This window comes from Mirounga angustirostris, unplaced genomic scaffold (genome assembly GCF_029215605.1).
Source record: "Mirounga angustirostris isolate CCGP_5_RB_7025 unplaced genomic scaffold, mMirAng1.0.hap1 SCAF_6, whole genome shotgun sequence".
Lineage (NCBI taxonomy): Eukaryota > Metazoa > Chordata > Mammalia > Carnivora > Phocidae > Mirounga > Mirounga angustirostris.
Window position 1 is genome coordinate 3,753,068 of NW_026991714.1, and position 22,521 is coordinate 3,775,588.

The 22,521-nt window shown below is 40.7% G+C and overlaps 1 protein-coding gene across 1 annotated transcript in view; it reads left to right on the forward strand.

Moving 5' to 3' along the window:
* The first annotated feature begins 852 nt into the window (after positions 1 to 852).
* The window catches only part of LOC123845834 (myeloid cell nuclear differentiation antigen-like), a 38,826-nt gene continuing 17,157 nt past the window's right edge, over positions 853 to 22,521 (forward strand). Inside the window, exons 1-5 of the mRNA XM_064593761.1 lie at positions 853 to 1,141; positions 5,198 to 5,482; positions 6,605 to 6,735; positions 7,335 to 7,502; positions 17,853 to 18,020. Of these exons, the coding sequence (XP_064449831.1) occupies positions 5,218 to 5,482; positions 6,605 to 6,735; positions 7,335 to 7,502; positions 17,853 to 18,020 (732 nt within the window). The 5' untranslated portion in view covers positions 853 to 1,141; positions 5,198 to 5,217. The remainder of the gene's footprint in view (positions 1,142 to 5,197; positions 5,483 to 6,604; positions 6,736 to 7,334; positions 7,503 to 17,852; positions 18,021 to 22,521) is intronic.

The following is a 22,521-nucleotide window of genomic DNA, read 5'->3' on the forward strand; positions in this document are numbered from 1 at the left end:
ATCAGCTTTCTTCTCTTTAGATGACCTCGGATCATCCACCAACACCAGCTATCCTTTGGGATCCTTTTCCAGCCCTGGCTTCATCCTACTTGCAGATCAGCTGGTGGGTTTCAACCATCATGTCAGCTGCTTGATGCCATTTATTTGACATGTCATGGTTTATGGTACTCTGGAATGCATCCACTGTCCTTCACAGAAAAAAACATCACAGAACAAAAGGGGATCAAGCCCCTCTCAGTCCAGAGGTTCAGTGTTCTTCCAGAAATTACAAAAGCTTATGCTGCCATGATATGAGCTTACTACCCACCTGTGTTTTTTCCATGAATAATGCAGAAAATGTGAGTGATCATTAATTTTATCAGTGAGGTAAAGTAGCCTAGACATAGTTGAGAGGGTAACTTCCTTGCTATATCTCTGAGGAAGGATTCACATATTCGTAATGACCTACTTCTGTCAAGCTCCAGGTGTGTCGATTATTAACTGGATGAATGCTTCAGGCACTATTTAAACCAAGAGTGATTTCATAGCTGACCTACCCTCTTCCTGGAGGTACAGTCAAGTATTAGTAGAGAGAGATGCCTCTTCTAACATCTCCTCCTACCACTCTGAGAACAGGAAATGAGGGATAAGCAGCCTGGTGACTCATCTTAACTTTTCTTACATTTGAGTGTCATTTACGGGAATATAGGTTTCTAATGACCCATATGTAAGTCTGCTGGAGTTCTAATGTTGGAACTCCTTCCATCTACTGACATTTGTAACAAAAACTCAATTATACTTTTGCTAAAATCTAAGTACTTACAGGAAGGAAACTGTTTATTTTCTCTGACTAATGAAATCGAAAGTTAAGAGCATCGGAGGGAGGTGTCTCAAAATTGTGTTGCAACTTCTCTCTCCAGGGGACAGCGCAGTTTGAGGAAACCAGCACCAGTGAAGTTTTCAGTGACTCTAAGCAGTGCCATCTGTGCTTGTTATCTTTCAAAATACTTCTTTTTCCTCTGCCCTTCAGGAGATTATCATATCCTGCAGTTCAGTCTCTGGAGCTTTGTTGATTTATCTTCCTCCTCAAGCAAAGTAAGCAGTGATTCCTGCATTTCTGAAGAAGACCTCAGGATCCGGACTCCTGGAGATTTTCAGCAAGGTGAGGCCCTGTGGGCTTTCTGTAGACAGCTGTGGGCCCTGGTTGGCTAAGCACAAAACAACCAGGGGGCTTCGGGTATGAAGAATTGGATGGGGCGGGGTTGGGGGGGAGGGGGGCTGGTATCAACTATAGTCAGAGACATGAAAACATTAGTAGCTTGATTCTAATCCTTTAATACTTAGACAAGGAACAGACATGTTTATCCCACCACACCTGACACCTGAACGAAGGGAGATGCATTTTGACTATAGAAGACATGAAAATTTATTATATTATCACTAAGCCATTCTCCATGGGCCCAGTGTGGATTTGAGAAGGCCTAATCATGGTTTATTGGTTATATTTAGAAAAAGCATTTGGTTTTCTTCCCTAGGTGGTGTCCAGGAAACTCTTGGTGGCCTTGGTAGAGTTCTGGGCAGAAGTCAAGTTAGGGGCATGAGGAAAGTATCAGAACATAATATTAAGTAAAAAATACATCTGGGTTTAAGGCTGCATTGTATGGTCTTATCCTGATTTTAGAAAACACTCACACACACATACATGCACAGAGTAGAAAAAGTTTCACTTCCCCAGACAGTTATGCAAAAACATGACTTCTTTACCTCTCTTAAGACAGTTTAAGTTTTTTTTTAAGATTTTATTTATTTTTTGACAGAGAGAGACAGCAAAAGTGGGAACACAAGCAGGGGGAGTGGGAGAGGGAGAAGCAGGCTTCCTGCTGATCAGGGAGCCCGATACGGGGCTTGACCCCAGGACCCTGGGATCATGACCTGAGCCGAAGGTAGACGCTTAACGACTGAGCCATCCAGGTGCCCCATGACAGTTTAATTTTTATATTATACTTCAGACTATACCGCCAGAGCTTTTATTTCAGTTCCTTTTAACATACTGTCTGCCTTCCTGAAAATTACTGATTTTTTTTTTCTAGTGGCAAAGTATAGGGGAGGGGAAGGGAGAATCAGTTACAAATAGACTTTCAGAATTGTTGAGCGATTTTCTGTATGGTCTGTATAATAATATTCTGTATGTGCTTGATTAGAGTATGAGATTTTTAATGCTGATTTCAGAGTTTTATGTATGTTACATAAACCTTGTTAATTATGTTTATTAATGTTAGTCCTATTTCCTAAATCTCTGCTGAATTTTTTTACCTTGTTTATTTAGTAATTAAGAGATATGCTAAAATCTCCTACCATAAAATTGTGAGGTTTTTGTCCTGTAGTTCTCTCAAATTTATATATACAATAATATAATATATATTATATATGTAATTATGTATATATGTACACATGTATATAAAATGTGTTTGGGTGTGTGAAGAGAAACATGCTACATAATACTACAAATATAATTTTTATATTATAATATGTAAATCATGTTATAAAATATAATATGTAATAGTATAGCATTATAAAGGAATACAAAGTAACAATAATATATATTTACTATTAGCAGGTAAATACATAATTACAACTGTTTTATTTCCCTAGGAGGTCAGCCTTTGTCATTGTGTTGCATTCTGGTGATACCTTTTATCTTCAGGTCTATTTCTTTCTTTTTTTTTTTTCTTCAGGTCTATTTCAAGCTACACTAGTACAGATAACTGGTTTTCTTTTAGTTACTCTTTGCATGATAAAATATTTTTCTTTCATTTTCCCACCTTTAAGTAATATTTTCTTAACAACTCTATTGGCAGATTTCATAAATGCAGTTTTTTTTTTTTTCCGTAAATGCAATTTGACTAAATTTGTCACTTAACTGGTTAGGCCATTTAAGTATATGTTGATGATTAACATGTATGGTTTTGTTTCTGCTATCCTCAATTACATTTATGACATTTCTATATTCTCCTTTCTTGTACTTCTGTTTTTGCTTATTTCTTTATCTTACCCTTGAAGACAAATACTTTAGTGAACTGCCTGCCCTGTTCACTGTCCTCCCTCCCTCCACCATGTTGTTGTGCTTCCTGTCTCTCGTCTTCAGTCAGAGCTGTATTTATGTGGAAGACATAGGCACACCTCATCAAGCTCAGTTCTTGCTCTTACTTACCTTTGGGCTTGCAGTATTTCTTGGCTCTATATGTTATTTTTAGTATCGAATATTTCCTCCAATAGATGTTTACATATAGGTCTTTGTCTTACAAACTACCAAGGCCTTGAATATCAGGGAATAGTTTTTGAGGCCCTCACATTTAAATATCATCTTGGCTAGATTAAAATTCACCTCTTAAAATCATTTTGCCCTCAAGATAGGGAGACAGTACCTCTTCTGATAGCCCTGGGGCTACATATGTTTTGAAATTCAGAATTGGGGCATTTTAGAAAGGCTATTTAATATGCCTACTTTAAATACTCTAATACTGGACACCGTAGTGGGATCTGGATCATTACTTTAAAATCAAACACACTAATATTTTAGCAATAAAACATATGAATGTTCACATTTGAGTGGAATGAATAAAGATTATATATAGCCTCCTGTCACCTTATATCTGGTTTTATTTTGCAAATAAATTATGTTGTCACACACACAAAACACAAAAATTTCATTTTAGAAATTATTTGGTTTTCAAATCAGTATGGAATTTGGACAAGTACTGTATGAAAATCACCCTATTTCCTGTGGTGGGCAGCTTTGCTGTTGAACATCAGTTTCAATCTGATCCTTGAATCTTTACAGGTGATCTACTCTTTATCTCTGGAAGCTTTCAGAGTTTTTACTTTGTTTTTAATAATCTTCAATTCCCCTACAATATATCTTGAGGATTTATCCTTCACCCTATGGACCTTATCAATCTGGGAGTGTTCACATTTTCTCAAGAAAGAATAATTCACAGCCCTGGGAATTTGAACATGCTAATTATACAAAAAGTACACAAACACACGGACCCTAAATGAACAGAAAATTGGAATTCCTACCATGTACTGAGTGCCATCAAGGAAGTACATAAGGTGCTAAAGAGGCCCAGAGGAGTGACACCCAGTCCCAGATTCTGGGGGCTTTCAGAAGACAAAACCTCAGTGGAGTCTTGAAGGCTATAAGGAGGTAGTTGGGGGAAGAAAAGTGAGACTCGCCCTTTAGGAAGCAGAGAGGGAATTAGCCAAGTCATGAAACATGGAAAAGCAAGGTGTGTTATATATTTCTGGAGCATATGACATACAAAATGCAAAAGTTACAGATGTAAAAAAGATGCAGAGTATTCAAGGCTTTCCAAGCTAGGCTAAGGAGCAAGACATTTTTCAAAACCAAAATGAGGAACTATTGGAGGATGTCATGTGGGATAGAAACGTGGCTCCATAGAAGGATATCTGGCTCTCCAAAAAGAACTGATCAGAGGAATTCAGCCTAGAAGAGTAAAATCAAGCAACTATTGAAATAATTCCAGACAATAAATGCTGGGTTCCTGCTTTAGCAAGAAAGTAGAACTCCAGCAAAAGGACTACTAAATAGTGCTGGCCAATCAGGGCTGTGATTCTGCACAAGAGAGCAAGGGGAGCAGGGCACAGAGGACACGGAGAACATGGTCCAAGCCCCAGGGAGAGAGGATGCAAGAAGGGCTGACTAGGGAAGGGTCAGGTGTGCTGGGCAGGTACCCAGCGGGGAAGACAGTCACCAGGGGTGAGAAGCTGCAGCCCACTCTGCATATGGGCTCCTTCAGGCAGAGTGGGTGGCAGAGTCCGGAGCCAGCAAGCAGACATCCAGGGAGAGACTGCAGCCCCAACACAGGATGGGAGGAGGGAGCGAACGAGTGGGGATTCTGACGCCCTATAGCCCACACTCCACATAAGGCAGCAGCAAGGCCTCTTTCCAGATCTCCTGCCATCATACCCACCCCCAACCCAAGTCAACTATCATTATTAGAAGGAAAGAATTTCTTAAAAGTCCTGAATACAACAGTTCTCAACTCACAGTGACACACCTGGAAATTAAGTTCCTCTTTGTCACACACACTCAAGGACAACACCATGACATGGGCCACTCACTCACATAGACACAACCAGACTTTTAAATCATCTGGAGAAAGGTATAACACTGTATGGTATTTTTCTCTTGCAGGCTCAGCCACACCTGAAGAGATGGGGAGTGAGTATAAGAGAATTATTCTGCTGAAAGGATTACAGCCCATAGACAACTACCAGTTTAGCATGGTTAAATCCCTACTGGCCTGTGATTTGAGACTGACTACAAAAATGCAAGAAGAATATAACAAGGTCAAGATTGCTGACCTAATGGAAAAGAAGTTCCGGGGGCCTCTCTGTGTGGACAAGCTAATAGATCTATTCAAGGACATGGAAGGACTTGGAGACATTGTTAAAACTCTTAAAAATGAGAAGAAAAAAGGTAATGGACAGGAGCCCTAACTGTCAGGGTCTGAGCCCCCACATCCAGCAGAGCCCTGGTGTTGGCACACCTGAGAGATCCGTTTCTCAATTTCCAACTGGGTAGCTGAGAATGAGATGGCCCTTCAGAACACCAACAAGTTTACAACTTAGACAATTCCTTTCCTACAAAGACGTCCACTATATTTTACAGGGTGTATTTTGGGGGTACCAGTAAAGAAAAAAGCAGAAAGAGTTGACAAGAAAGGCAGAGACTTCTACATATTATGAAGGTTGATCAAGGACAAAAAAATTAGGAAAAATTGTGAGATTTAAAAATACTTCATTCAGTTCATATGCTGCTCTCTTACAATATTTACTCCGTCATTACTATATTCTTTAGCAACAAATATGAGGCAATGCTTAAAGAAAAAGCCAACTCTCAGGGATGTGAAGAATTTGCCTCTTCTAAAATCACTGGATCCTAAAAACTTTGTTATTGTTGTTTTGTTTTGGATCCTAAAAACTTTTTAAAACATCAAGTCCAGTATCACCAATTTGTCACATCACCAATTAGATCAGATTTTCTTTCTCTGGTTTCTGTAATTCAAACAGACCTTCCACAGGAGTTAACCCACCAATTGCATCATGAAAACTGCAAATCCTTTTTTTTAAAGATTTTATTTATTTATTTGATAGAGAGAGAGAGGGAGAAAAGCGGGGGGGAGGGGCAGAGGGAGAAGCAGACTCCCCACTGAGCAGGGAGCTCCATGTGGGGCTCAATCCCAAGACCCTGAGATCATGACCTGAGCCAAAGGCAGACACATAACAGACTGAGCCATTGAGGTGCCCCAAAACTGCAGATTCTTGAAAAGAACATATAGGATAAGTGGGTTGGAAAAGGGTTTGACTGAGGTACCTGGGAGTCCAGCAGATGGAGGGCTGTGCTTATGTCCCCAGGGGAGCAAGGAAACTGGCAGTGTGAGTCAGCTCCTGTCACCTGGCTGGTGGGCTGATGAAGGAGGGGAGCACACCAGCATTCCCAGACCCCCAAGCAGGAGCTGAGAGGACACAGCACTGGAAATGCTACAGCTGCCCTAGACCAGCTCCTTTGGATTTATCGTGTTCTTTTTAACTGCTTCAGTTATGAGGCAATGCAGAGTAAAAGGAAAAGTGCCCATGAAGACAAGAAAGCAGGATGCCTCCAGTACTGACGAATCCACATCTACCATGAATGAAGATTTGGTATCAGTCCATGACATACCCATGTCCAAGGTAGGATGCTGAAGGTTCCGCTGAAGAAGCTTCTTCTATGCTCTACCACTTATTACCTTCTTATGTACACTGAGTGCTTTATTCATTTTTCAACCTGCAAATAGAAGAATGGAGAAAAGGGATTCCAGGGGCAGAATGAAAATGAGGTTCAGTGTCAGCAAACTCTTAGTTATTAATCACACATGATGTTTCAGAACTGTATGCACATAACATGTGCGTATAACTCCACATAAAGGAGATGTGGAGTCATAACCCCTCTTGAGATGTGCACAAAATTGGAAGTCACACTAGGAGAGCAGCTTGCCAAAGGCTACTTAAAGACACAAAATTCAAATGTAGATTTTATAAATTCCAGCACAGCATTCTTGCCACAGGGATGAGGGAATTTCCAGGCTCTTGTGTGCATCAATCATGTGTGTGGGTTGCCTGCTTTCCAGTCACCTCCTGAGAGGATGGAGTCCATGTACCTCCTGGAATTTGTGAGCACAGAAATTTTAGCACAATTAGAAACTAGTAATAAAAAGTTGATTTGCTCGCTAGTAATGATGTGTTTCATCTAATATTGAAAACCATTAACCAGGGGCAAAAATTTCTTTCAGAAAAAGAAAATCAAAACCATACAGAATGATGAATCCAAGAGGACCCAGCCAACCCAGGGACAGAGTCAGCTTCCAGGATCTTCTGTAACCAGTACACAGTCAACATGCAGCAACCCTCAGACTCCTCAGATGCCTCCACCAACCCCAGGCAGCAGTTCTTCAACCAAGGTACCATCTTCCTCTTCCCATTAATTGTACCCTTCCACAACATGCTATTGGACTTGTCATGACCTTGAGAGAGCTTCTTAGTAATTCGCTATGATGTGTAAATACTCTAATTACCAAAAACCACCCATTATTTTATCAAATGCAGATACTGAGATTTTGGTATTAGAAGGCCTTTGCTATTTGCAAGCTATGCATTTTGACATAATTCCTGATCTCAAGAGGGTTACCGGCTTGGTCCAGGAGTAGGGGTGGGAAGTGGCCAGATAATTAGAGATGAACGTAAGAGGATATTTATCCCCTATGTTCTCCATTCATCCATTTCTCCTTGACTTACTGACCATTCTTTTGGATTCATGTCCAGCATTCTGTGCTTGCTCCCACATCTGCTGTGTAAACATATGCTAATTCTGTGATTTGGAATACATTGTTCCTATCTTTTCACTGGCCCAGAGACACCCCCTTCAGACCCCAGGTTGACTCATTTCCTCTGACAAGTCCTCCTCAATGCCCGACCACAGTACATCACATCTTCCCACTGCTCCCTTTCATGGATCCCTTTATTTTTCCTGCCCAGCTTTTGCAACCATTATAATGAGACTAAGTTCTCCTTTCTTCCCGGACAATAACCTCAGATGATAGGGAAAGACAGGACAAGGGTAGACAGGTGAGTGCCTACAAACGTGCATCAACTTTTTCCTAGCCTGCCTTTGTACTGCCCTGACGTGGCCCCAGGGGCTGCCAGCACTCGGGAGTACAATGTCCATTCTGTGGTGAATACACAGGCAACCTGAGGGATGGGCAAGGCAGCATTTTAATCACTGACTTCTAGTATACTTTATTACCTGACCCTAAGCTGCCCCCTGACCCAGGCTGGACCCTGCCCCCAAAACACACATAGAGTTGAGGGCAGACTCCTTATGGACAAGGTTCCTCAAGTTCTGTCTCCTTCTTCTTCCTGATGTCAGCCCCCATAACTGATAATTCCTCCACAGTCTCTCCAGGACATACTTATTGGATGGAGCTAGCAACCTCTGCCTGTTTGCCTCCAGACCAGGCAGCCATGGCTGCGACCTTATCTGGTCATTGGAACTTCAGTCCCCCTGTCTCTTTCCCATGACAATGACATAGTGCCCATCTCAAGATAACTCTACTTTTGTCATGCATACTGGCTTGGAAGTGACAGTTTCTACATCCCCATCTGCCTGTACATGTGACATGGTCATTTCTTCTCACTTAAGAATCCTTCTGCTGCCCTGAAACTTCCTGGGAGCACAGGGACCCCAGGGAGGCTCCTCTGCCCCCTCAGCCTCTTACACCTACCCACCCCATGCTCTCATTCTTCCTCTGGAGTCTGGCCACCTGCACGAGAGACCTACAAAAAGTGTGTCCAACCGTTCACTCTATGCTTCATTAGGTGAGCAGGAAAGCCTTGTTCTGACTCATCTCAGGGTCTCCCAAGGATTTTCTCTAATGTGTGGGTTCTGTTTGTTCTGTTGCCTCAAAACCAGACACAGACCAGTATTATCCTTGAGATCTGCTGTGTCTCCCCTGAAGCAAACAGCTCAGACCATCCTGTGTGCTGAACGGGGCAGGGAGATGAAGGAATTAATCTCCAGGGAAATAATCTGTTATGATTTTTAAATTTTCCCAATCAGAAAGTATATTTTCAGCATATGAATCCTGTTATTCAATTAGAAGCTTTCAGTTTAACTGAATTTGAGAGAAGCTCACAATGTTCTTGTCAATGTGTTTAAATTACTACATGTGGCAGAAGTGAATAAAGTTTTTTATTTAAATTCAATTAGCCAACATACCATACATCATTAGTTTCATATGTACAGTTCAACAATTCATCAGTTACACATAACACCCAGTGCTCATCACCTCCGGTGCCCTCGTTAATGTCCATCACCCCATGACCCCATTCCCCCCACACACCTCCACTCCAGCAACACTCAGTTTGTTTCCTATAATTAACAGTCTCTCATGGTTTGTTTCCCTCTCTGATTTCTTTCCATTCCATTTTCCCTCCCTTCCCTGATGATCCTCTGCACTGTTTCTTATATTCCACATATGAGTGAAACCATATGATACTTGTCTTCCTCTGATTGACTTCTTTCACTTACAGTAATACCCTCCTGTTCCACCCATTTCGATGTAAATGGTAAGTATTCATCCTTTGTGATGGCTGAGTAATATTCCATTTCATATATATGTCACATCTTCTCTATCCATTAATCTGTTGATGAACATCTTGGCTCTTTCCATAGTTTGGCTATTGTGGATATTGTTGCTATAAACATTGGGGTGCATGTGCCCCTTTGGATCACTACATTTGTATCTTTGGGGTAAATACCTAGTAGTGCAATTGCTGGGTTGTAGGGTAGCACTATTTTTAATGTCTTGAGGAACATCCATACTGTTTTCCAAAGTGGATGCACCAGCTTGCATTCCCATCAACAGTGTAGGAGGGTTCCACTTTCTCTGCATCCTTGCCAAAATTTGTTGTTTCCTGGCATGGTAAATTTAGCCATTCTGACTGGTGTGAGGTGCTCTCTCTTTGGGGGTTTTATTTGTATTAAGAAACCATTTCTCGAGTCTCAAGAGGAGGAGCAAGGTGGTGGAGGAGTAAATTTCATCTGGTCCCAGGAATTCAGCTAGATAGGTATGAAACCATTCTGAACACCTAGAAACTCAACAGGAGATTGAAGGAAAGAATAGCAGCAACTCTTTGAATAGAAAAGCGACCACTTTCTGGAAGGTAGGATGTGCAGAGAAGTGAATCTGAGGTGATATTTGGGAAGAGAGACCACAGGGGGAGGGAGCCAGCTACTGTCAAGTGATAGAGCACTGGAGCAAAAAATTTGAACTTTTAGAAGTCCGCTTCACTGAGGGATGTCACTCCAGGGGCTAAGTGGGGCGGGGGGAGTAGGGAGGGTGGAACCCTCACTGGGACAGTGTGGTCTCAGGACCCTCGGGGTAACAGAAAGACCGGGGGTGCCTGAGTGTGGCAGAGCTCCCAGGGATCGGAGTGGGGAAGCTGGCTGCAGAGATGGAGCCAAGGCGCAGGCTCTCAGCTCGGGGTTGCCATAAACCATGATCCGTGGCACAATCGAGCCACTGCTCCTCCAGCAGGGACCCAACAAGCGGCAGATCCAGGGAGACACCCCTTCCTCCCCCAGGAGGAGCAGCGCAGGAGCTCACCTCAGGGATCTGCTGGGTTTGGAGACTCCACACGGGGTTGTGTGCCAGAGATAGAAATGCTCAGTCACAGGCCAGGTGAGCACAGAGTGTGGCCAGAGAATGGGGAGACAGGAGTAATTGACTGCTTTTCTCTGGAGGCACACAGAGGAGTGGGCCCTGAGTTCTTGGCTCCTCTGGGGCGGAGATTGGGAGGCCGCCATGTCACTCTTATCCTCCAAAGCTGTACCAAAAGCTTGCAGGGAACAAAGGCTCTCGAGAACAAACCCGAGCAGATTACTTAGCCCGGCCACTGGCGAGGGTGGGACAATTCTCTCCAGCAAAGACATTTGAGAATCACGGCAACAGGCCCATCCCCCAGAAGATCCACAAGAACCGCCAGCCAAGACCAAGTTTACCAATCAATGAGAACGACAGAACGCCAGCACTAGGGGAATACTGCACATAAAATTCATGGCTTTTTCCCCATGATTCTTTAGTCTTTCAAAGTTAATTTTTTTAAATTTTCTTTTTTTCTTTTTCTATTTTTTTGGATTTTTCTTTTTCCTTTTTTCAATCAACATCTTATCAATCCCTTTTTTAAAATCTTTTTTATTTTTCATTTTTAAAGTCATATTCTATCCCTTCATTGTAGTAAACCTTATTTTTTGTATATATATAAGTTGTTCTCTCTTCAAAATTTTGGGATACAGTTTATTCTAACAGACCAAAATGAGAGAATTAGTGATATAGAAGACCAAATGATGGAAAATAAAGAAGCTGAGAAAAAGAGAGATAAACAACTAATGGATCACAAGGGCAGAATTTGAGAGATAAGTGATAGCGTAAGACAAAACAATATTAGAGTAATTGGGATCCAGGAAGAAGAAGAAACAGAGAGAAGGGCAGAAGTTATATTGTAGCAAATTATAGCAGAGAACTTCCCTAATCTGGGGAAGGAAACAGGCATCAAAATCCAGGAGGCACAGAGAACCCTTATCAAAATCAATAAAAATAGATCAACACCCCGACATCTAATAGTAAAACTTATGAGTCTCAGAGATAAAGAGAAAATCCTGAAAGCAGCTCAGGAGAAGAGATATGTAACCTACAGTGGGAGAAACATTAGATTGGCAACAGACCTATCCACAGAGGCCTGGCAGGTCAGAAAGGACTGGTGTGATATATTCAGAGTACTAAATGAGAAAAATATGCAGCCAAGAACACTATATCCAGCTAGGCTGTCATTCAAAATAGAAAGAGAGATAAAAATCTTCCAGGACAAACAAAAACTAAAAGAATTTGCAAACACCAAACCAGCCCTACAAGAAATATTAAAAGGGGTCCTCTAAGCAAAGAGAGAGCCTAAAAGTAACATAGACCAGAAAGGAATAGAGACAATATACAGTAACAGTCACCTTACAGGCGATACAATGGCACTAAATTCATATCTTTCAATAGTTACCCTGAATGTAAATGAGCTAAATGCCCAAATCAAAAGACACAGGCTATCAGATTAGATTAAAAAACAAGACCCATCAATATGCTGTCTGCAAGAGACTCATTTTAGCTCCAAAGACGCCTCCAGATTGAAAGTGTGGGGGAGGAAAACCATCTACCATGCTAATGGACATCAAAAGAGAGCTGAGGTGGTAATCCTTATATCAGACAAATTAGATTTTAAACCAAAGACTGTAATAAGAGATGAGGAAGGACACTATATCCTACTTAAAGAGTCTATCCAACAAGAAGATCTAACAATTATAAATATCTAGGCCCCTAACATGGGAGCAGCCAATTATATAAGCCAATTAATAAAAAAATCAAAGAAACACATCGACAACAATACAATAATAGTAAGGGAATTTAACACCCCCCCTCACTGAAATGGACAGATCATCTAAGCAAAAGATCAACAAGGAAATAGACTTTAAATGACACACTGGACCAAATGGACTTCACAGATATATTCAGAACATTCCACCCCAAAGCAACAGAATACACATTCTTCTCTAGTGCCCATGGAACATTCTCCAGAATAGATCACATCTTAGGTCACAAATCAGGTCTCAACCAGTACCAAAAGATTGAGATCATTTCCTTCATATTTTTGGACCACAATGTTTGAAACTAGAACTCAATCACAAGAGGAAAGTTGGAAAGAACTCAAATACATGGAGGCTAAAGAGCATCCTACTAAAGAATGAATGGGTCAACCAGGAAATTAAAGAAGAATTAAAAAAACTCATGGAAACAAATGAAAATGAAAACACAGCTATTCAAAATCTTTGAGATGCAGCAAAGGCAGTCCTAAGAGGAAAGTATATAGCACTACAAGCCTTTCTCAAGAAACAAGAAAGGTCTCCAATACACAACCTAATCTTAAACCTGAAGGAGCTGGAGAAAGAATAGCAAATAAAGCTAAATGCAGCATGAGAAAAGACATAATAAAGATCGAGCAGAAATCAATGAAATAGAAACCAAAAGAACAGTAGAACAGATCAACAAAACTAAGAGCTGGTTCTTTGAAAGAATTAACAAGATTGATAAACCCCTGGCCAGACTTATCAAAAAGAAAAGAGAAAAGACCCAAATAAATAAAATCATGAGTGAAAGAGGAGAGATCACAACCAACACCAAAAATACAAACAATTATAAGAACATATTATGAGCAACTATATGCCAGCAAATTAGATAATCTGGAAGAAATGGATGCATTCATAGAGATGTATAAACTACCAAAACTGAACCAGGAAGAAATAGAAAACCTGAACAGAACCATAAACCACTAAGGAAATTGAAGCAGTCATCAAAAATCTCCCAACAAACAAGAGCCCAGGGCCAGATGGCTTCCCAGGGGAATTCTACCAAACATTTAAAGAATTAATATCTATTCTTCTGAAGCTGTTCCAAAAAATAGAAATGGAAGGAAAACTTCCAAACTCGTTTTATGAGGCCAGCATTACCTTGATCCCAAAACCAGACAAAGACCCCATCAAAAAGGAGAATTACAGACCAATATCCCTGATGAACATGGATGCAAAAATTCTCACCAAAATACTAGCCAATAGGATCCAACAGTACATTAAAAGGATTATTCACCACAATCAAGTGGGATTTATTCCTGGGCTGCAAGGGTGGTTTAACATCTGAAAACCAATCAATGTGATACAATACATAATAAAAGAAAGAACAAGAACCATATGATCCTCTCAATAGATGCAGAAAAAGCGTTTGACAAAGTACAACATCCTTTCTTGATTAAACCCCTTCAGAGTGTAGGGATACAGTGTATATACCTCCATATTATAAAAGCCATCTATGAAAAATCCACAGTAAATATCATTCTCAATGGCGAAAAGCTGAGACCTTTTCCCCTAAGGTCAGGAACACGACAGGGGTGTCCACTATCACCACTGCTATTCAACATAGTACTAGAAGTCCTAGACTCAGCAATCAGACAACAAAAAGAAATAAAATGCATCTAAATTGTCAAAGAAGAAGTCAAACTCTCACTTTCTGCAGATGATATGATACTTTATGTGGAAAACCCAGAAGACTCCACCCCAAAACTGCTAGAACTCATACAGGAATTCAATAAGTGGCAGGATATAGAATCAATGCACAGAAAGCAGTTGCATTTCTATACACCAACAACAAGACAGAAGAAAGAGAAATTAACCAGTCGATCCCATTTACAGTTGCACCCCAAACCATAAGATACCTGGGAATAAATCTAACCAAAGAGGCAAAGAATCTGTACTCAGAAAACTATAAAATACTCATGAAAGAAATTGAGGAAGACACAAAGAAATGGAAAAACATTCCATGCTCATGGATTGGAAGAATAAATATGAAAATGTCTATGCTACCTAGAGCAATGTACACATTTAATGCAATCCCTATCAAAATACCATTCACTTTTTTCAAAGAAATGAAACAAATAATCCTAAAATTTGTATGGAACCAGAAAAGACTCCAAATAGCCAGAGGAATGTTGAAAAAAAAAAAAGAAAAGAAAAGCTGGTGGCATCACAATTCCAGACTTCCAGCTCTATTACAAAGCTGTAAACATCAAGACAGTATGGTTCTGGCACAAAAACAGACACATAGACCAATGGAACAGAATAGAGAACCCAGAAATGTACCCTCAACTCTATGGTCAACTAATCTTTGACAAAGCAGGAAAGAACGTCCAATGGAAAAAAGACAGTCTCTTCAACAAATGGTGTTGGGAAAATTGGACAGCCTCATGCAGAAGAATGAAACTAGACCACTTCCTTACACCACACACAAAAATAGACTCAAAATGGATGAAGGACCTAAATGTGAGACAGGAATCCATCAAAATCCTAGAGAAGAACACAGGCAACAACCTCTTCGACCTCAGTTGCAGCAACTTCTTCCCAGAAACATTGCCAAAGGCAAGGGAAGCAAGGGCAAAAATGAGCTATTGGGACTTCAACAAGATAAAAAGCTTCTGCACAGCAAAGGAAACAGTCAACAAAACCAAAAGACAACCAACAGAATGGGAGAAGATATTTGCAAATGGCATATCAGATAAAGGGCTAGTATCCAAAATCTATAAAGAACTTATCAAACTGAACACCCAAAGAACAAAGAATCCAATCAAGAAATGGGCAGAAGACATGAACAGACATTTTTCCAAAGAAGACATCCAAATGGCCAACAGACACATGAAAAAGTGCTCAACATCACTTGGCAACAGGGAAATCAAAATGAAAACCTCAATGAGATACCACTCACACCAATCAGAATAGCTAAAATTAGAAGCCAGGAAACAGCAGATGTTGGCGAGGATGCAGAGAAAGGGGAACCCTCCTACACTGTTGGTGGGAATGCAAGCTGGAACAGCCACTCTGGAAAACAGTATGGAGGTTCCTCAGAAAGTTGAAAACAGCTACCTCATGACCCTGCATTTTCGCTACTGGGTGTTTACCCCAAAGATACAAATGTAGTGATCCGAAGGGGTACATGCACCCCAATGTTTATAGCAGCAATGTCCACAATAGCCAAACTAAGGAAAGAGCCAAGATGTCCATCAACAGATGAATGGATAAAGAAGATGTGATATACACACACACAATGGAATATTATGCAGCCATCAAAAAAATGATATCTTGCCACTTGCAATGACGTGGATGGAACTAGAGTGTATTATGCTAAGCAAAATTAGTCAATCAGAGAAAGACAAGTATCATATGATCTCACTGATAGGAAGAATTCTTAATCTCAGGAAACAAACTGAGGGTTGCTGGAGTGGTGGGGGGTGGGAGGGATGGGGTAGCTGGGTGATAGATATTCGGGAGGGTATGTGCTATGGTGAGTGCTGTGAATTGTGTATGACTGATGAATCACAGATCTGTACCTCTGAAACAAATAATACATTCTATGTTAAAAAAAGAAAAGAACATAGTAGGAAGGGAAAAATGAAGGGGGGCAAATCAGAGGGGGAGACGAACAGTGAGAGACTATGGACTCTGAGAAACAAACTGAGGGTTTTAGAGGGGAGGGGAGTGGGGGGATGGGTTTGCCCAGTGATGGGTATTAAGGAGGGCATGTATTGAATGGAGCACTGGGTGTTATACACAAACAATGAATCATGGGGAACACTACATCAAAAACTAATGATGTAATGTATGGTGATTAGCATAACATAATATAGAAAAAAACTAATGATGGAATGAATGGTGACTAACATAACATAATAAAATTAAATTAAAAAAAAAAGAAACCATTTCTCATGGCATCATGTGGGTCACATATACAGCATGAAGAATCTGAACATCACAGTGGAAATACAAGCTCCCTGCATAGACATGAAATGCTAATGACAATCTTGACATTTCTGTGTACTGAACATTTACTGACTGGATTCTAAAATCTGTGTGATTCCGGGTGTGATCTCATTCTTCCTTATAAGGCCTTTTATTATGAGTCATTCGGATGCTATTGTTAGTCCATTTCACTGATGAGAAAAGTGAGATTTGTAGAGGTTAACAGCATTCCACAAGGCTCAGCCAGACAGTGAAAGTCATTAACTCTACAATTTGAGCACTTACTGGGCACTTCTGAGTCCATGGTAGGTATGCAGATGTTCCAATATTTATTAATTTATTTCTTAAAATTGATGAATAAACAGGGTCATGTCTGGACTTTGTTTCGACAGCCCAGGCTCTGAACACACTTTCTAATGAGGAATGAGGTTCGGCGGGGGGAGGGGGGGCGGATTCGAAGTCACTCTAATCAGGAAGCTGCGCACCAGAGGCAGCTATTTCCAGGAGCTCCCTCATCCACAGCTTTAACAAGTGACACTTTACCTATTAGACAAACAAATCCCAAAAATGGTGGAACTGTGGCAAATTTATATTGGATGGAGAATGGTACAAAAGGGCTTTCATTAGTAAAAGTAATGGTAGTCAAGAGCAAAGATTTTACTGACACTCCCTGCCCTTGCTTAACAATTATGAAAATCCAGGTACTTGGAATGGCCTGGGGCAATTCCTGCAGGAGCCTGTGTGTTGTTGAGATCTCTGAAGGATTTGGTTGCTTGGTCAGAATCCTGCCTCTAGAATTATGAGTCCGAGGGAATCTCTCTGGGATGATAAATAAAGCATCCAAATGGATGTAGATGGGGTTTTCTAGACCCAAAGAATAGGTGATGGACACCAGTATGCCTATTTGTGCAAGGTGCAAGGAGATGAAGACGTGGTTAAAAAAACATTTTAAACCCAGCTGATATTCTTCTGAGACCTGCTCTTCTTAGAGCCTGGTAGGATTTTCTATCAGTCCATAAATCCAGTGTTCTCCTGGAGAAGAGACATAGGCCAGTCTGCAGCAGAAGTGGAAGAGAATTCCACAACAGAGCAATGAAATTAGAATTATCTGAGTTGTTAAAATTTGCAGAGCGGCATTTGTAATCCTGGTTGGTGTCCGAGCTGGGGAGATGTTGGAGGTATCTAAATATGTGCCGTAATTCCAGAGTGAAGATCCTGGTGTGTGTTAGGGGGAGAAAAAGAAAGCAAGAGAAAGAGAGACAGAGAGAGAAGGGAAAGTGAGGGAGGGATATAAAGGAAGAGAGAGAGAGACAGATGTTCTGCTTTATCTGATATTGAAAACCATTAACCATGGGGAAAATACTACTTTCAGAAAAAGAAAATCAAAACCATACAGAATGATGAATCCAAGAGGACCCAGACAACCCAAGAACAGAGTCAGCTTCCAGGACCTTCTGTAATCAGAACACAGTCAACGTGCAGCAACCCTCAGACTCCTCAGATGCCTCCACCAACCCCAGGCAGCAGTTCCTCAACCAAGGTACCATCTTCCTCTTCCCACTAATTGTACCTCTCCACAACATGCTATAGGGCTTGTGATGACCTTGAGAGAGCTTCTCAGTAATTCCTTATGATTTATAAATACTCTAATTACCAAAACCACGCATTAGTTTATCAAATACAGATACTGAGATTTTGGTGTATTGGAAAGCCTTTGCTTTTGCATGGTATGCATTTTGACATAATTCTTGATCTCAAGAGGGTTACTGGCTTGGTCCAGGAGTAGGAGTGGGAAGAGGACAGACAATTAGAAATGAACATAAGAGGATTTTCCCCCTACACTTCCCTCTCCATTTACCCTTTTCCTCTAGCTTACTGACCATTCTTTTGGATTCATGTCCAGCATTCAGTGCTTGCTCCTACATCAGCTGTGTGAACCTATGTTATTTCTATGATTTGGAAATCATTGCTCCTATCTTTTCACTGGCCCAGAGACACCCCCTTCAGACCCCAGCCTGACTCATTTCCTCTGACAAGTCCTCCCCGATGCTCAGACCACAATACATCGCATCTTCCCACTGCTCCCTTCATGGGTCCCTTTATTTTTCCTGTCCTGCCCTTTCAACCACTATAATGAGCCTATATTCTCCTTTCTTCCTGAACAAAAACCTCAGATTGGTTATATAAGAGATGATAGGGAAAGACAGGTGGAGATGTGAGTGCATTAACTCCTTCCTAACCTGCCTCTGTGCCACCCTGACGTGGCCCCAGTAGCTGCCAGCACTTGGGGGTACAATGTCCATCTGTGGCAAATACACAGGAAACCTGAGGGATGGGCAAATCAGCATTTTATTCACTGAGGTCTAGTATAATTTGTTACCAGACTCCAGGCTGCCCCCTGACCCAGGCTGGACCCTCCTCCCCCCACACAGACATAGCAGTTGAGGACAGACTCCCTATGGACAAGGTTTCTCAACTTCTGACTTCTTTTCCTTATTTTTTTTAAAGATTTTATTTACTTATTTGAGAGAGAGAGAAAGAGCATAAACAGGGGAGCAGCAGAGGGAAAGGGAGAGAGAGAGAGGCTCCCTGCTGAATAGGGAACCCAATGGGAGCTCATTCCCAGCACCCTGGGATCATGACCTGAGCTGAAGGCAAGCACTTAACCATCTGAGGCACACAGGTGCCTCTCAAGTTCTGTGTTCTTATTCTTCCTGATGTCAGCCCCCATAACCGATAATTCCTCCACAGTCTCTCCAGGACATACTTATTGGATGGAGCTAGCAGCCTGTGCCTGTTTCCCTCCAGGCCAGGCAGCCATGGTCATGAGCTTATCTAGTCATTGGAACTTCGTCCCCCATCTTTCTGCTATGACAATGACATAGATACCCATCTCAAGACACCTCTACTTTTGCCATGCATAGTGCTTGGACGTGATACTTTCTAAGTCCTGTCTACCTATACAGGTGACAAGGTCATTTCTCCTCACACAAAAATCCTTCTGCAGCTCTGAAATGTCCTTGGAGCACAGGGACTCCAGGGAGGCTCCTCTACCCACTGTACACCTACAGTGTAAGAGATGAGGAGGAACATGATATCATAATTAAAGGGTCTATCCAACAAGAAGATCTAACAATTGTAAATATTTATGTCCCTAACATGGGAGCAGCCAAATATATAAGCCAATTAATAACAAAATCAAAGAAACACATCGACAGCAATACAATAATAGTAGGGGACTTTAACACCTCCCTTAACTACAATGGACAGATCATCTAAGCAGAACATCAATAAGGAAATGAGGGCTTTGAATGACACACTGGATCAGATGGACTTCACAGATCTATTCAGAACATGCCATCCCAAAGCAACACAATACACATTCTTCTCTAATGCACATGGAACATTCTCCAAAATAGATCACATCCTAGGTCACAAATCAGGTCTCAACCGGTACCAAAAGATTGGGATCAGTCCCTGCATATTTTTTGACCACAATGCTTTGAAACTGACTCAATCACAAGAGGAAATTTGGAAAGAACTCAAATACATGGAGGCTAAAGAGCATCCTACTAAAGAATGAATTGGTCAACCAGGAAATTAAGGAATTAAAAATTCATGAAAACAACTAAAAATGAAAACACAACTGTTCAAAATCTTTGAGATGCAGCAAAGGCAGTCCTAGGGGGAAGTATATAGCAATACAAGCCTTTCTCAAGAAACAAGAAAGGTCTCAAATACACAACCTAACCTTACACCTAAAGGAGCTGGAGAAAAAACAGCAAATAGAGCCTAAACCCAGCAAGATAAGAGAAATAATAAAGATTAGAGCAGAAATCAATGAAATAGAAACTAAAATAACAGTAGACCACATCAACGAAACTAGGAGCAGGGTCTTTGAAAGAATTAATAAGATTGATAAACCCCTGGCAAGACTTAACAAAAAGAAAAGAGAAAGACCCAAATAAATAAAATCATGAATGAAAGAAGAGAGATCACAACCAACACCAAAGAAATACAAATAATTTTAAGAACATATTATGAGAACTATATGCCAACAAATGAGGCAATCTGGAAGAAGTGGAAGCATTCCTAGAGATGTATAAACTACCAAAATTGAACCAGGAAGAAATAAAAAACCTGAACACACCCATAACCAGCAAGGAAATTGAAACAGTAATCAAAAATTTCCCAACAAACAAGAGCCCAGGGCCAGATGGCTTCCCAGGGGAGTTCTACCAAACATTTAAAGAAGAAATAATACCTATTCTTCTGAAGCTGTTTCAAAAAATAGAAATGGAAGGAAAACTTCCAAACTCATTTTATGACACCAGAATTACCTTGATCCCAACCAGACAAAGACCCCATCAAAAAGGAGAATTGCAGACCAATATCCCTGATGAACATGGATGCAAAAATTCTCACCAAAATACTAGCCAATAGGATCCAACAGTACATTAAAAGGATTATTCACCACAACCAAGTGGGATTTATTCCTGGGCTGCAAGGTGGTTCAACATCCACAAATCAATCAATGCAATACACTACATTAATAAAAGAGAGGACAAGAACCATATTCCTCTCAATAGATGCAGAAAAAGCATTTGACAAAGTACAGCATTCTTTCTTGATAGAAACTCTTCACAGTGTAGGGATAGAGTGTACATACCTCCATATCATAAAAGCCATCTATAAAGAGCCCACAGAGAATATCATTCTCAATGGGGAAGAACTGAGAGCTTTTCCTCTAAGGTCAGGAACACGGCAGGGATGTCTACTATCCCCACTGCTATTCAACATAGTACTGGAAGTCCTAGACTCAAAAATCAGACAACAGAAAGAAATAAAATGCATCCAATTCATCAAAGAAAAAGTCAAACTCTCACTCTTTGCAGATAACATGATACTCCATGTGGAAAATCCAAAGACTCCACCCCAAAATTGCTAGAACTCATACAAGAATTCATTGAAGTGCAGGATATAAAATCAATGCACAGAAATCAGTGGCATTTCTATACACTAACAATGAGACAGAAGAAAGAGAAATTAAGGAGTTGATCCCATTCACAATTGCACCCAAAACCATAAGATACCTAGGAATAAATCTAACTAAAGAGGCAAAGGATCTGTACTCAGAAAACTATAGGACACTCATGAAAGAAGTTGAGAAAGACACAAAGAGATGGGAAAATGTCCCATGCTCATGGACTGGAAGAATAAATAAACAAATATTGTTAAAATGTCTATGCTACCTAGAGCAGTCTACACATTCAATGGAATCCCTATCAAAATACCATCAACTTTTTTCACAGAGCTGGAACAAAGTGTCCTAAACTTTGTATGGAACCAGAAAAGACCCCGAATAACCAAAGAAATGTTGAAAAAGAAAAACAAAGCTTGTGACATCACAATTCTGGACTTCAAGCTCTATTACAAAGCTGTAATCATCAAGACAGTATGGTACTGGCACAAAAACAGACACATAGATCAATGGAACAGAATAGAAAACCAAAAAAGGGACTCTCAACTCTATGGTCAATTAATCTTCAACAAAACAGAAAGAATGTGCAATGGAAAAAAGACAGTCTCTTCAACAAATGGTGTTGGGAAAATTGGACAGCCACATGCAGAAGAATGAAACTGGACCACTTTTTTACATCACACACAAAAATAGACTCAAAATGGTTGAAAGACATAAATGTGAGACAGGAATCCATCAAAATCCTAGAGAAGAACACAGGCAACAACCTCTTCGACCTCAGCTGCAGCAACTTCTTGCAAGACATGTCGCCAAAGGCAAGGGAAACAAAGGCAAAAATGAACTATGAGGACTTCATCAAGATAAAAAGCTTTTGCACAACAAAGGAAACAGTTGACAAAACCAAAAGACAACCAACAGAATGGGAGAAGATATTTGCAAATGACATATCAAATAAAGGGCTAGTATCCAAGATCTATAAAGAACTTATCAAACTGAACACCCAAAGAACAAAGAATCCAATCAAGAAATGGGCAGAAGACATGAACAGACATTTTTCCAA